The sequence below is a fragment of the Octopus sinensis genome, linkage group LG7 (assembly GCF_006345805.1).
Source record: "Octopus sinensis linkage group LG7, ASM634580v1, whole genome shotgun sequence".
Lineage (NCBI taxonomy): Eukaryota > Metazoa > Mollusca > Cephalopoda > Octopoda > Octopodidae > Octopus > Octopus sinensis.
This window is the reverse complement of record NC_043003.1, coordinates 19,472,997-19,487,820: the sequence shown is the minus strand read 5'-3', so window position 1 is coordinate 19,487,820 and position 14,824 is coordinate 19,472,997. Positions and strand designations below refer to the sequence as shown.

Genomic DNA, 14,824 nt, shown 5'->3' with positions numbered 1-14,824 from the left:
TTGTAATTAAAGACATCCTATTTAAACAAGGAATAACAAACTCTAAAATATCAGTTTGAAAACCGCTTTTAAGCAAGAAACTTACAAACATCTAATTATTAAAATGGAAAAGTTATCAGAAAAGCTATTTCATTTTTTCAAATATATAATACTTGCTATTCTTATCTATATACATAAATGACAATTTCTGTCTGTTTGTGGCTGTATATATTTGTAAATGTGTTACTTTAACTCCTCCGAGACTATCCAACTGATCTTGATAGAATTTGACACGTGTGGAGGGCTTATGTCCATGCGGTCACTTACGGACTTGGAATTTCAAAAAAATCGAAAATTTTTAATCAGCATCAATTTTTCAAAAATCAATAGGGCATTTCAATGCAAATTCTCTCATGGATGTTATTTTCTGTTATAACTTTTAAAGTTTTCAACCGATTTTCTTGAAATTTTATATCCAGATGGAATATGCGCTAAGGATGGGTTGAAACAAATAATTTTTTTTACCTAGGCCACTCAAGAAAAGCGTAATATGATCTTTGATTAACTGATTAACGAAATTTGGCCTAAATTGTTGTGGGGTCAAAATGTTCATCAATTATTTCAACATTTTCGGGTTGCTGAAATATGTATTTTCTCAACACCTGCATTTAAAATTATCGCTTCTAACCGTTGCAATCGGTATTTCATTCTCACGATCAGTGGAACTATACCCATGAAACACAGTCGTCAAATTAAGTGTTTTTTCTCAAAATAATTTTTTGTTTACTTTTCAAACTTTTATGTTCTTTTTTTTTCAAGGCACTCCTTTACAGTTCCCTTCTTGATGTTTCCATCGTTTATATATTTGCGGCTGTCCACTCATATAATCAATGGATTGTCATTTTCCGATTCCGCACGTATTTATTTGTATTATTATTTCGTGAATGAATTCGCTTATGCCTTCTATTATTTGACCAATGTCGTGATTTCATTTTTCATCTGAGAGAAATTTGGCATTCTAATGGGTACTGGGAATATCCCCGCTCCTGAGTATTACCGGGTACCTCCGCTAATTCTACTATATATATATAGTAAATCTCAAAAAAGAACAAACACAGAAAAAAAACAACAATGTGAGAACGTGGTACATGTAATATATTAGCAGACGCTCAGGAAAGGAAAGAGAGATGGTTTAACGTTTCGAGCAGACGCTCTTCTTCAGAAACAGCGTTAAGTCCAATAGAAATCGCCAACGATTCACATGTGGTTACATTTTGAAAAATGTATATATATATATATATATATATATATATATATATATATATATATATATATATATATATATATTATATATATATATAGTGGTTATCACGTCTGCTTTATAAGCAGAAGGTTGTGAGTTCGATCCTCACCAGAACCTGTATAAATTTTGAAAGGCGGTGCCCCACCATGGCCACAGCTAGTGAGCTGAAACTAGATAAAATGAGAAAAAATGATATATATATTTAGGGAGAGAGAGAGAGAGATCGTATCTCTCTCTCTCTCTCTCTCCAACAAGCCGTGAAAGGTGAAGATACAAATGCACCGAGATTGAAACTGAAAAAAGAACTACACGCGACACGACAGAAATTGTAAAGAAACCTCTTTTCTTTCTCTCTCTACCTTTTTCTCTTTCTTCTCCACTTATTCTATAAAGTCTAAATACGATTGAACTTTCAATACTGTACTTTTGTTATGATCTTCGCCAAACATTGGTATTACTATCTATCCTTGTGAAACTCATTGAAATTTCTGTGAATATTTGAACACTTGATAGTTTAAACATGTTTGTCCAGTTTTTATCTTGCAATTTTAAACTCTCCATCCCCACTTTTTTTTCTCATATATAATTATACCATTGATAAGCAAAAACATTGTCGAAACTATTTTGATAAGTGACTAAATCCATTTAAAAACGACTACACGTTTTTCTGATTCATGTGCATTTTCAAATCCCCAAATATATTCTCATATGTGTGTGTGTATTTATATATATATTTATATGCAGCACGGATTTTTGTCAGTGAACAGGTCGTGGATTTTAGCGACGAAAATATTTTGACAAATTAAACGTAAATGTTGAAGTGAATCGAACGGCTTTTGTGTTTCTTAAATGGCTTATAAACACCTTCCACGCTGCAATTGTTTTCGTTTCAGCACACGATCTCAGATCAAATTACTTGCTATGCGAGTACATCTCCGTAATATTTATATATATATAATATAAAATTTACAATCGGCCGGTTTATGGGACTACCTTTGGCTTTACGTCCATAAAGCGCTTAGCTTTACGGCGTGTCATCAGATCCCAAAACCTGTTGGTTTAAGGCCTCTCTAGAATTTTGTAGAGAGGCCTTATACCAACAGGTTTTGGGATATGATGATGCGCCGTAAAGCTAAGCGCTTCATGAACGTGAAAACTAAGGGGCGGAGGTAAAGAATACGTACACCACCCGTTTTCGGCGTAACAAAAACCCTAACCCCTAACCCAAACCCTAAACCTTAACCCTAACCCTAACCGTAAAAACTGAGTGTACGTATTATTTATTTTCGCCACCAAAGGCAATCCTATAAACCGGCCTATTCTAACTTTTATATATCATATACTGCTCTATAACTTCTTTTTCGGATTTATACTTTTTCGGATTTATACTTTTTCGGATGTATATATATATATATAACAAATGTGAGGATAAAATTCTTTTCGAAAAAAATATATTTTCTCGAAAAAAATTTCATCAATGGCCATAAATAATACCTTTAACGGTTAAATTTATAAACAATTCATAAATGAGGGCAAAGGAAAAAAATTCTAATGCCAAATATGCCAAAAAATTGGACATATTGTCCATTAACCATATAATTTTTTCACAATACGCACGCTACTCGAAAAAAGGTCGACAGAAATTTCTAAAAAATTCCATTATTACCATATCGGACCGATTTCAGAGTTAGCTACTAAGAGCCCTCTCTTCATCAGTGATACGTGTGGCAAAAGAAATAAATGAAATACTTACTCATACCCATGGAAGCAGCAAATACTAAGTCATGGGCACAACTAAGTACTCCATTATATATATATATATTATTTATTTATGCGCCCTTTTCAAGCCTAGCCAGGCTCATGGGTCCGGTTTCCCGGTTTCTGTGGCGTATGTGTTACCCCCAGCTGGACGGGACGTCAGTCCATCACAGTGTTACTCAAGAAACAGGAAGAAAGAGTGAGAGAAAGTTGGTGCGAAAGAGTACAACAGGGGTCGCTACCATCCCCTGCCGGAGCCTTGTGGTGCTTTAGGTGTTTTTGCTCAATAAACACACAAAACCGGGAATCGAAACCGCGAGCCCGCTGCCCTAACCACTGGGCCATTGCGCCTCCACACACACACACACACACACACACACACATACATATATATATATATAGAGAGAGAGATGGATAATATATATGTAAATATATATAATATATATGTATGTGTATATATATATAATATCTATGTGTGTACGTGTGTGTGTGCGTACGTGTTTATGTGTGTGTGTGTTTAAAGACGAGGTTTATGACTCATGGTCTAAATGTGGTCAGGTTACGAGAGTTCAGGTTTCCAATGTTTACGGAACAGAACTATTAAGTCAGTGAGTAAGACTTAATAGTACTGCGTTTTGAAAGGAAAATCTATGTTTATTGCGTTGTATCAATCATTGAACTGCAGAACAGTTAGCGCGTTGAGAGACTAGTTTTTGTTGTTGTTATTTATCTTAGTACTTGCAGTATTTCTTTTGGCTCTTAAGATGTTGAGTTGAAATCCCGCCGCGGTCAACTTCGTTTTTCATCCTCCCCGTTTTGATAACATGAAGTATCAGCCAATTACTGAGTTCGATGGTTTCAACTGACCCCCTTCCCTCAAAATTACTGTCCTTATACCTAAATCAGAAACAATTATGTTTGTTTGTATGGCGGTGGATAGACACAAATGTTAAGATAACATGCCTAGTGGTATTTATTCAAGGTCCTTATGTCCTCAATTCAAATCAGGTTGTGGTAAACTTTACCCGCCTTCTTTACGGGATCAATAAAATACCAATTAAATACTGGGGTCAATATAATCGACTGTTCCTTTCTCTCCAAATTTATAGCTATGTGCCTATGTTAGAAGCAATTATTACGGTAATATATTTATTCAAATCTGCAGAGAAGTTTAATCTAAATTGAGTTTATTTTATGAAGAATAACTTTTGAACGGGATTGTGCGTGTACATGGGTCCTGAAATGTTTGCATTAGACATACATGGATATTTGGTTCCATCGAAGTTCTTTGATAATCCAAGAACTAACATAAATGTGGGCAAAACCCTTTAGACGAAAATTAATGCAGAATACGATTACTGCAGTAGAGAAGTTCAGACAGCCCCATAAATTGCTTTGATGGGAGCACTGATATTCCGAAGGAGCAATGTTAAGAATAAATAGACGATGCTTAAAAACCCCACCATTTCAATTTCTGGAGGATTTCAACTATGCGAACCACCGTATGTAGACAGGCACTGACAAGCAACAACACAGCGCATTTCAATTGTAGTTAAGGGCGTTTGTTTCGAATTTCAAGCCTTAGCTTGTCATGCAGTATTTTGTTATGAGGTTTCAATTTTTGACACAGAGCTAGTAATTTTAGGAAAGAGGGTAATCCGTTTACATCGGCCCCAGTGCTCAACTTGTATATATGTCATCGACCCTGAAAGGAAGAAAGGCAAAGTCGACCTTGGCGGAATTTGTGCCTGTGCAGAAAACTTTTGATGGATTCTAATTTCTGAAACACTTTCAACCTACAGAAGACTGATCACTGAACGTTGCTCTCCTCTCAGAGTAATCTCTCTCTATATATAAACGGCAAAATGTCTGCGTGTGTGCCCTTTATACAAATCCACAATTTTTCAGTTAGAGGGCTCGCACTTTCTATGATCATTCAAAACCGTCCAAGGGTGGTCGTGCACATCTTTACATTTCCCCAGTCACCCCGCAAAGCCATTAAAAAATCAATAGAAGTGACTTTTTTGTGAATTTTCTATCCAAAACCCAATCAAAATGCCCAAAACTTGATACGCCAATTGAATGCCAGCTAGCTGTATGTGATTGGTCGGAGATTTGGACAGTACTCGCGTGTATGTGCGCACGCACGCAGCTGTATATGCATGCACCAGCATTATGACCCGGCGTTGCTGGGTCAAGTGTGCTAGTAAAGACTTTTCGACTCCGTTATTGGTACATCATGGATATATCACCGTCTTGAAACATAGGCACACTGTACAGTTGTTCAGGGCCCCACGAGTCTAGAGACCCTGTGCTAATCTATCTTTACTTGAGGAAGTATAATGTTGTTAAAACGACCCGGTAGTTAATGTAGTTAATCTGACCCAGTCAGATTGAAGCATTCGTTACATGGGGAATTTGATAGATGGAAATTCAATGGAAGCTAGGTGGAGTAGTTGTTTCTCAGAGAGATAAGAAACTTACTTCGTCACCTGAATAAACGCCACCATCTAATCCTTCAATTTTTTTTTAGTGATTTTGTTTGTTGCAAGAATTTGAGACTGATCTCCAGTCTGAAGTTTTCTTCTGGAGTTTTGGAAAAGGGCCATGGGCGTTACCTAGCCTCGAATGTCTCAGTCATTATCTTTTATCTTATATTTGCTTCATTCATTGGAGTGCGACCATGTTGGGGCACCGCCTTGAAGGGTTTTAGTCGAACGAATCACCTCCAGTGCATTAAAAAAAAACCCTGGTATTTATTCTATCAGTTTCTTTCACCGAAGCGCTAAAATGTTTTAAATAAAGAAAAAAAAAGTGCTCTATAGGTAATGGATCAATAGAATTGGTAGAACATCGGGAAAAATGCCTGTCTTCGAAGTTCAAGTCTCTCCAATATCAACTTTGCCGTTCCTCCTTCCGGGGTCGATAAAACAAAGTACGAGCCGAGAAGTGGGTCGATTTAATATTCCATCTAAGCATCCTAGATGTAAATGGAATTAAAGCAGATCATATCGTTTTTCCTTTAAAAAGAAATCAATATTAAATCATGATAGCTTCGTTGTGGAGCCTTTAATCTGACACCATTAAGATATTAAGTTTAATATGTACCAGATTTGAAATGCAAATAAATCATCTAAGGGACTGATGTAAGAAAAATCCTGCGATGCTCCGAATCACTTGAAGAGCAATAAAAGAAATACATTTTGCGATCGAAAGAGAAAAAAATGTTGTTGTTTTTTAAATAGAAGAAACGATATAACAGCGAAATCACTGCTTCGACAGTGAAATTGGTTTATGTGATTGATGATGTTTTGTCACAGTAAAATGATAAAACATCGCCAGTTCGGAGTCTGGATTTGAAATTGCATTCGCTGAAATGAAAACGAGGCAGGGCGTTAGACCAATCAGAAATTGGTTTCAGATGTCAGCGACTAACAACATGGCAAAATAAACAACGTGGCAGCTGTATTCCTTTTTCACTTCTTCGTCTTGTAGCTGTTATTATTTCATCACCATCCCTCGCTACGTTTTCATTATACCGTCTCGCAATTTTCGCTTTTAATCTGGAGGCTGTATGATTGATAAAGAGCATTTATACGAATTCCATTCATTTTGTTTGTGTATGTGTGTGGCCAGGGGAACGAGAAAAATATAATTTACAAAACTATAAGTCAGTCCCTCCCGCCCCCTCTTAAAAAAAAAGTCAATGTGTCAGTGACAGAATTTCGGATATACATTGATAGGTGTATATATATAGAGAGAGCGATATAGATATATAATCATATTTTGTTAAGCGTGTATGCTTACTCAGTTAAGCACCAGCGGAATCCAGGAGGAGGGACATTTAGGCAGACATCTGAAGAAACCAATTTCTGCTGGTACTTTTTGTCTTCCTTCAAGACACAAGAAAATCTTAAGCAAAACAAAGAAAGCCTAAAAATCTAACCAGGTAGCCGTGCAGTTCCGATACCGAAACATTGTTGGCGTGCTACATTAAAACGTCACGATGTCTCGCTTATACCAAAGTGTTAAAGCCTGTATTTATAAGGTAAGTTCTTTGATATTTGCATTCCCTGTATGGTTTTATCATCGCTATGCTAACAGAAAAATAATCGAGTGATGCTGTTTTGTATTCTTGGAAATCTTGGCTGCAATTAACGTCGACTTGTATACTGTACAAGACAATTTCTTTACGCGTACGTAGTAATATAAAAGCAAATTTACATCATTCGCACTGCAAGGTGCTCTAACTTTTTTGTTATTGTTTACAGCTGCATTTAAAAAAATATATATTTTTAATTTATAAATAATCATAACAATTATTCTGACATAAGAGAGATGAAAGCTTTAGCAAACTGATGTTTGTTTATTTATTTTTGTCTTTAGCAAAGGTGGCTGGTGCTAGAAGTTTCTTCTGCTTTATAGCACTGACTAAAATCCGTTTCTTGACTTTACATCAAAACACGTAATTTAGTTTTCTCTGCCTTAGATTTCAAAAAATGACATAGTCGTGATTCACTTGTGAATGTAAGAGCGAGATACACAAAATGAGATGTGTCACGTTTTAATTGTATAATTGGTGTTCGTCTTTAAGTTAATAATAGGCAAGATGTGTGCGTGCGTGCTTATATATATATATATATATATGCACACACACACATACGCACTAGAATCCAATTACCGATTCTATACGCAATTATTTAGAATGTACACTTCAATTTTGATAGTGAGAGCCTGGTTAATGTCCTGTAAAACTGGAAAAAAAAAAACGGACGAGTTCTCCGTAGGGCCTTTCGCTAATAATATATGTGTATGTATAATACACACACACACACTATAAAATGGTTTTTGGAAAAAAGTAAAAGCAGGCGAAGTAGGACCACGGATACCTGATTCTTGAAAACTATTTTAAAGATTATCTTATTACGTCTCGGATAAGCCCTTCACTTGCTTTTCCATTCCTCGTTAACGATAATTTTTGAGTTTGGTTAGAATTTCCTTTCCTCCCGTATACTCTAGATCAGTTTCCTTCTTCCACCCACTTTAATTTTAGTTTTCTTAACTCTTATTATAACACAAAACATGAAATCCATGAAAATCGCTAAGATCAGCAATTTCTTCAGCGTATGTATGTAGTATCTTCATGTTACACGTAATTTTTTTTTCAACTGTCAATAAAGTATTTTTTTTTTGTAGCTATACTTTTTATCCTTTTATAATTTTTGTAATTTCTATATTATTTTACATTTTTCTGTAATTCCTATCTTCTAGCTAAATTGGAACCTGTGAAAATATCTTCATTGGATTTTAAGTAAAAATTTAAAGTGCAAATTGCTTTACTCAAAGTTTTTTTTTTTCTCATTTTTGCCCCAAAGATTCTGATATTGCAAACCTATTTGGATTGAGATTATATATATACATACACGCACATATGTGTACAGTATATAAAATTTTTCGCCTAAACTCCCCCAAAATATACTAGACATGCAGTTGATCTGCTATTAACTTACGGAATGCTTATCGACTACGTGTCTGTATACACATACATTTGTGTGAGTTGGTATATAGAGACACGCATGTAACTTTGAAAGGGGGAAAATGCATATCGCATTAGTTCTTTATATTAAAGTCATCCCAAACCTTAATGTCTCTATTATGATGTTGAAGTGACTTTCTCATATATATATATATATATATATATATATATGCTTTTGCTCTATTTTACACGTCTCTAATATAAACGATTCCACATTGCTAACTTTTAGACTTTGCATTGGTGGTATAGATTTCCTTGTCTGCCACATATACTAAAATTCATTATTCTGTCTTTTGAATGCCGAAGGTTTTTTTAAAAAATTTTTCTTTAAATATTGATGTTTCTTGTTGACCCTGTAATATTCCTTACGTCTATACTGGAATCCTATATTTTATCAGAGATAATAATGGGAATTCGTGGTGTTCATGTCTTTCCTAAGGATATAAACGTGGAAGTAAAAAAAATAAAAGAAAAAGCATAATTGAATGTGGTTCTAGACTAATAACCTGTTCGTTTTCAGTTCAAATATTGGGACCTAGTGAGTTGAGAATCGCTAGAGCGTCGAACAAATTTCTTGCATTTAGTTATTACCCTTTATGTTCTGAGTTCAAACCTCTCTGTGGTGAACTTTACCTCTCGACCATTTGGGCATGATAAAACAGAGTACCAATCTAGTAGTTGGGGTCGACTTTAATATTCTTATAAAGCATCTATGGAGGGGATAATTATAATAAAAGACACTGCTAGCTGGTACATAGTATAGTTTTATTCAATTCACATGGTGGCCCAAACTAGATACTACATTCATATGGAAAATTCACCTGAATGCATTGGCACCACTTCCAGAAAAAAGGGAAACGTTTGTCATATGCTTAACCCTTTTGATACCAACCAGCCCAAAACTACCCCTTCTGTGATACAAACTTCCTGTTTTAAAGTGACCCTGGATTAAAACATCCATTGAAACTTTAACTTATTTCAAACTCTCGCATAATAACGACAAAGTTGTTTCACTAAATTCTTCATTATTTTCAAAATAGTTTGGAACAAAGGCAGTACATTTCAACAGAAATATGGTAACAAAAGGGTTGTCTTATAACCCAAATAAAGCACCACTAGCACTATGACCTGGTGTTGCCAGGTCATAGTGCTAGTGCATGCATATACAGTTGCGTGCGTGTGCACATACACGCGAGTACTGTCCAAATCTCCGACCAATCACATGCAGCTAGCTGGCATTCAATTGGCGTATCAAGTTTTGGGCATTTTGATTGGGTTTTGGATAGAAAATTCACAAAAAAGTCACTTCTATTTATTTTTTAATGGTTTTGCGAGGTGACTGGGGAAATGTAAAGATGTGCACGACCACCCTTGGACGGTTTTGAATGACCACAGAAAGTGCGAGCTCTCTGACTGAAAAATTGTGGATTTGTATAAAGGATACACACACACACACACACACAGACATTTTGCCGTTTATATATATAGAGATCCTTAAGAACAAGCATCAAGGCATTGCAAGTGGCATGTTACCAGGTGTCATGGGCACATGGCTATGTGTTTAAGAAGGTTGTTTTGTAGTTCTATTGTACACTAAGTTTGGTTCTATTGTGCAGCACTTTTGGCAAGTGACTCAGGGAGATCCAGGCTTTGAGTGGAATTGGATTGGAATATACCTGTAATGGCTAATCTTGTTACAATTTACTGAAGTAAACTGAAAAAACTAATTCAGTTGCATTATGCTTAATAAGCAATAAGTTTAGAAACTACTTTTTTACCCCTTTCCTTTTTGTAAACTATTTTGCATATTGTTGGATTAATTGACTTCATAACTGGATATTCTCTCTAACTGCAAACCATTTAACTGAGAAGCTGGTGAGGACATGTCTGTTGGCCAAGCAGAATGAGACAAACTGTTATGTACTATCTTTTTTCTGTGCCTCTCCTAACAGTACAAGTTCATTGACCTTTACTCTTGATTTTGCTTGAAAATTACTCAGGCTTAGATTAGCCATTATTTAAAAGTGCGAATGCTTAGGGCTCCAAAAGAAGAGTTTTGCAGGTGTTTTTTTTTTTTTATCTCAAGATTGGCACACAAGGGTCAACTTTGCCTTTCGTCCTTTCAGAATTAATTTTTAAAAATCCAAGATGGTAGATTTATAGAATTGTGAGAATGTTGAATCAGATGTCTTATTGTATTTGTTTCAGCTCTCTGCATTGAGTTCAAATCCTTCCATGGCCTACATTGATGGGAGAATAAATCTATCTCCTGGTTTAACACCATTACCTGTCCTTAGGTATCACTAGTGGAGTCCATTCTGTTGCAGGCATTTGGGCCTGATCTCCAGTTTAAAGATATTTATCTTCCTCCCACAAGTTTTAGAGGCACTGTAAAGGGTCATAAACAATGCCTTTTCCTCCCTCCTAATTAAAATTCTTTAAATGTTTAAGTGCCAGATTCACTATGGTGCAGCTAAACCAGGGCCCTACAAAATGTGTTGAATCTACATTTTTTTCTTTTTTGTCCTAGTTTTAAGTAAGTAAATTGTATAAATTGTAATTTGTAATGGACTTTTTAGCCCAAATAAATGGTATGTGTTGGAGAATTGTAAGAGGTTTAATACCTCAATGTATGTTTGTGTAAGAACAATGTTATAGAGAAGCAGAGGGTGGGCGGGTGCTTTCTGTCTTCTCCCATCCTTATCATCTTTGCATCGTTATCATTCATTTCATTAATGTCTTGTCCAGCCCGCAAAGCTACCTTACTCTTTGTACTGTCTTTATGACAAATTTAATAAAATAAAGTAAATTATATAAATTGCTTACAGCTATTTAGTGTTTATTCAATAAAATTGGTTCAAATTTTGGTGCAAGACCAGTAATTTTAGAAGAGAATGCAAGTTGATTACAATGACTAAGTGTTCAACTCGTACTTATTTTCTTGACTCCCTTTCCACCAAGGATGTAAGGTAAAATCAACCTCCAATGGTATTTGAACTTGGAACATAAAGAACTGGAAGAAATGTCACTAAGCATTTTGTCCAATGTACTACAATTATTCTTTTACTCTTTTACTTGTTTCAGTCATTTGACTGTGGCCATGCTGGAGTACCACGTTTAGTCGAGCAAATTGACCCCAGGACTTATTCTTTGTAAGCCTAGTACTTATTCTATCGGTCTCTTTTGCCGAACTGCTAAGTTACGGGGACGTAAACACACCATCATTGGTTGTCAAGCGATGTTGGGGGACAAACACAGACACACATATACGTATATACGGCAGGCTTCTTTCAGTTTCCGTTTACCAAATCCACTCACAAGGCTTTGGTCGGCCCGAGGCTATAGTAGAAGACATTTGCCCAATATGCCACGCAGTGGGACTGAACCTGGAAGCGTGTGGTTGGTAAGCAAGCTACTTACCACACAGCCACTCCTATAAAAAAAAACATTAAAATAGATGTAGAACCTAGAGAGGAAAGGGACAAACTGGAGAAATATTTAAATTATAATCTACTATTTCACATTTGGCTCTTCTGTCTAAATCCCTTATCAGTTAAATAATCAAAGTCTACTCTTAAGGGGAAAGGTGTTCACAAAATATACATTTGCTTCCATTATGTAATTCATTGGGTTATTCCAGTGGATAACAGGAATGCTCTGTGAGAATAAACTCTTAAAATATTAGCAACAACCAACAATCGAAGCCGTCACTGTGGTGTCATCTTAAGTCATAAGCACCCTGGGCAGTTACCTTGGAGCCCACAGGTTCTAGAGATCCAATGTTAATATATATGTTTTGTTATGTATATAGGGACCCAGTGCATTGCTTTTACTTGGGTTCAAGATTACTAGCTTGGCAGGCTCTCTCTTTTAGTCATCTAAGGCTTCAAAATATTGATTGAACTGTAATTCTGTTGTCAAAAAGTGTTTTATGGTAAAAGCAAAAAAGATATGGGCCCACGAAATTTACATTGTTTCTTTCTACATGATACAATTATGAAGACTGGTATACAGGAAAGCCTAAGTATGTTCAATTAATTCAACATGTTAATTAAACATATGCAGAACCAAAAATTTACAGGAGAATTATATTGATATATTCATGGCTTTCTCAGAGAGGGGCTTAAAGTGATTGTGTGTATGTGTGTAAAATAGGCACAAGCGTGGCTGTGTGGTTTAAGTTCACTTTCCAACCACAGATTCAGTCCTAGTGCATGGCATCTTTGGTGCCTTAATATAACCCCAGGTTTACTGAAACCTTGTGATTGATTTGGTAGATGAAAACTGCACATTGTGGATTGTTGAATTCATAATTAGATATTCTAGCTGCTAACTAGCCAACTGAGCATTTGGTGGGGAAATATGTTCATGGGCCAAGCAGAATGAATCCAACTGTTATGTACTGTCTTCTCACTGTACCTCTTCTAACACTACATACTGACATTTGTTCCCTGAAGCAATGTTGTCCTAAGGCTGGGCCCCAACAAGTCTATTGACTCAATACAAATCTATATATGCTGTAGCTACATTTATAGGGGACTCTACAGCATTGCTTTGCCCAGGGGCCTATATTGCTGTTTGGACAGATCTTTCATTAGAGTTGTCTGGTCTTTTATCATCTTCACTCAGGTCTACCAGATTCCTTCATCTCTCCTTCCCTTATCATCCATATTATATGCCTCCTAAACCTTTCATTAATCACTTTTCCAGTCCTTCCTCCACAGAATATCAGTCTCCTGGAATTCCCCTCATTGATCATGTTTTCTGCAATTATTCAAGCTCATCACTTTTGTGATGTCATTGAACTTTTCACTAGTCTTGGAGAACCAGCAAAGTCCATGCACATGATCACTCTCTCAAGACAAAACCATTAAAAAAGAGTTTGTGAACATGTGTGTATTGATGTAGTGTTTTAGCCACATCATCTGAAAGGATGGTTCTTAGAACACTTGGGTTTTTTCACTTGTAGTCTTACCATGTAAATATTATTTTTATGATCAAATGTGAAGTAACAGTGGAGCAGGGTAATATATGGTAGATAAATGGCAGTGATTTAGTTTAAAGTTGTAGATATATTTAATTTTTTGTTTTAGAATATTGTTAATTGTATGGATATAAATATAAAAAGCTTTAAAACGTCACCAAATATTGAATTTTGTTTTCTGTTGTTACTGTCTAATTTATTCCATTTACACGAGAAGCTGCTAATTGGCATTAATCAAAGGAAAACACTTAAAGGCCCCAACTTCTCTGATTTCCAAAATTTCCTACATTAATTTCAACAGCTTTATAATTGCTTAAGAACAAAGCCAAGCATTTATTGAGAAATGTAGTACTTACTGTGGCCTGGCTCCCACCTTGAAGACAAAGCCATTTCACCAAACATCTCAATCCATCATCGCCAGCTTGGGGATAGAATCCAATCTTGTGTCTCCCTTCAGGTGGGTCATCTCCCACAATTGTTGGTACCATGCGGTGGGTCCCAGAGCACAAGTTTAGTTTCTTTTTCTTTTTTCTGGTGCTGCATGCAATGGCCCTGATCTGCAGAGACATTCTCTGATCTTGTTGGTCACTTTTGAAAGGCTTCCAGAGAGATGTTCATTTGTCATATGCTGTTACCATTTAACATTTCTTGCATTTAGTTATTGCCCTTTATGTTCTGAGTTCAAATCTCTCTCTGGTGAACTTTACCTCTCAACCTTTTCTGCATGATAAAATAGAGTATCAATCTAGTAGTTGGGGTCGACTTTAATATTCCTATAAAGCATCTATGGAGGGGATAATTATAATAGAAGACACTGCTAGCTGGTACATAGTACAGTTTTATTCAATTCACATGGTGGCCCAAAATAAATACTACATTCTTCTGGAAAATTCTCTGATCTTGTTGGTCACTTTTGGAAAGCTTCCAGAGAGATGTCCATTTGTCATATGCTGTTACAATTTAACATTCAGGGCCATTTGTAACAATGTAACATCCTTGTATAGCAGCCATCTAAACTTTTCTTTGCTTGTTTAGTAAGTGTCCAAGTTTCACTGCCACCTAGAGCGCTAACTCAACAGGAACAAAAAACAGCCTGATTTTTGTTTCCCTTGACAGATTTGATTTTCATATTCTCTTGAGTTTGTGAAGCACTGTCCAAGCTTGTGCTTTTCTGACTTGGATTTTGACTGAAGTAAGCTTATGTAAATGATAAGTATTTCTGCTAGGAATCATAATGTACTTTGAATAGTTAATGTTCTTCGGT

General features: G+C 35.9%; 1 protein-coding gene across 1 annotated transcript in view; it reads left to right on the top strand.

Moving 5' to 3' along the window:
- The first annotated feature begins 6,449 nt into the window (after positions 1-6,449).
- The window catches only part of LOC115214189, a 57,104-nt gene continuing 48,729 nt past the window's right edge, over positions 6,450-14,824 (top strand). The window contains exon 1 of the mRNA XM_029783289.2: positions 6,450-7,088. Coding sequence (XP_029639149.1) covers positions 7,047-7,088 — 42 coding nt within the window. The 5' untranslated portion in view covers positions 6,450-7,046. The remainder of the gene's footprint in view (positions 7,089-14,824) is intronic.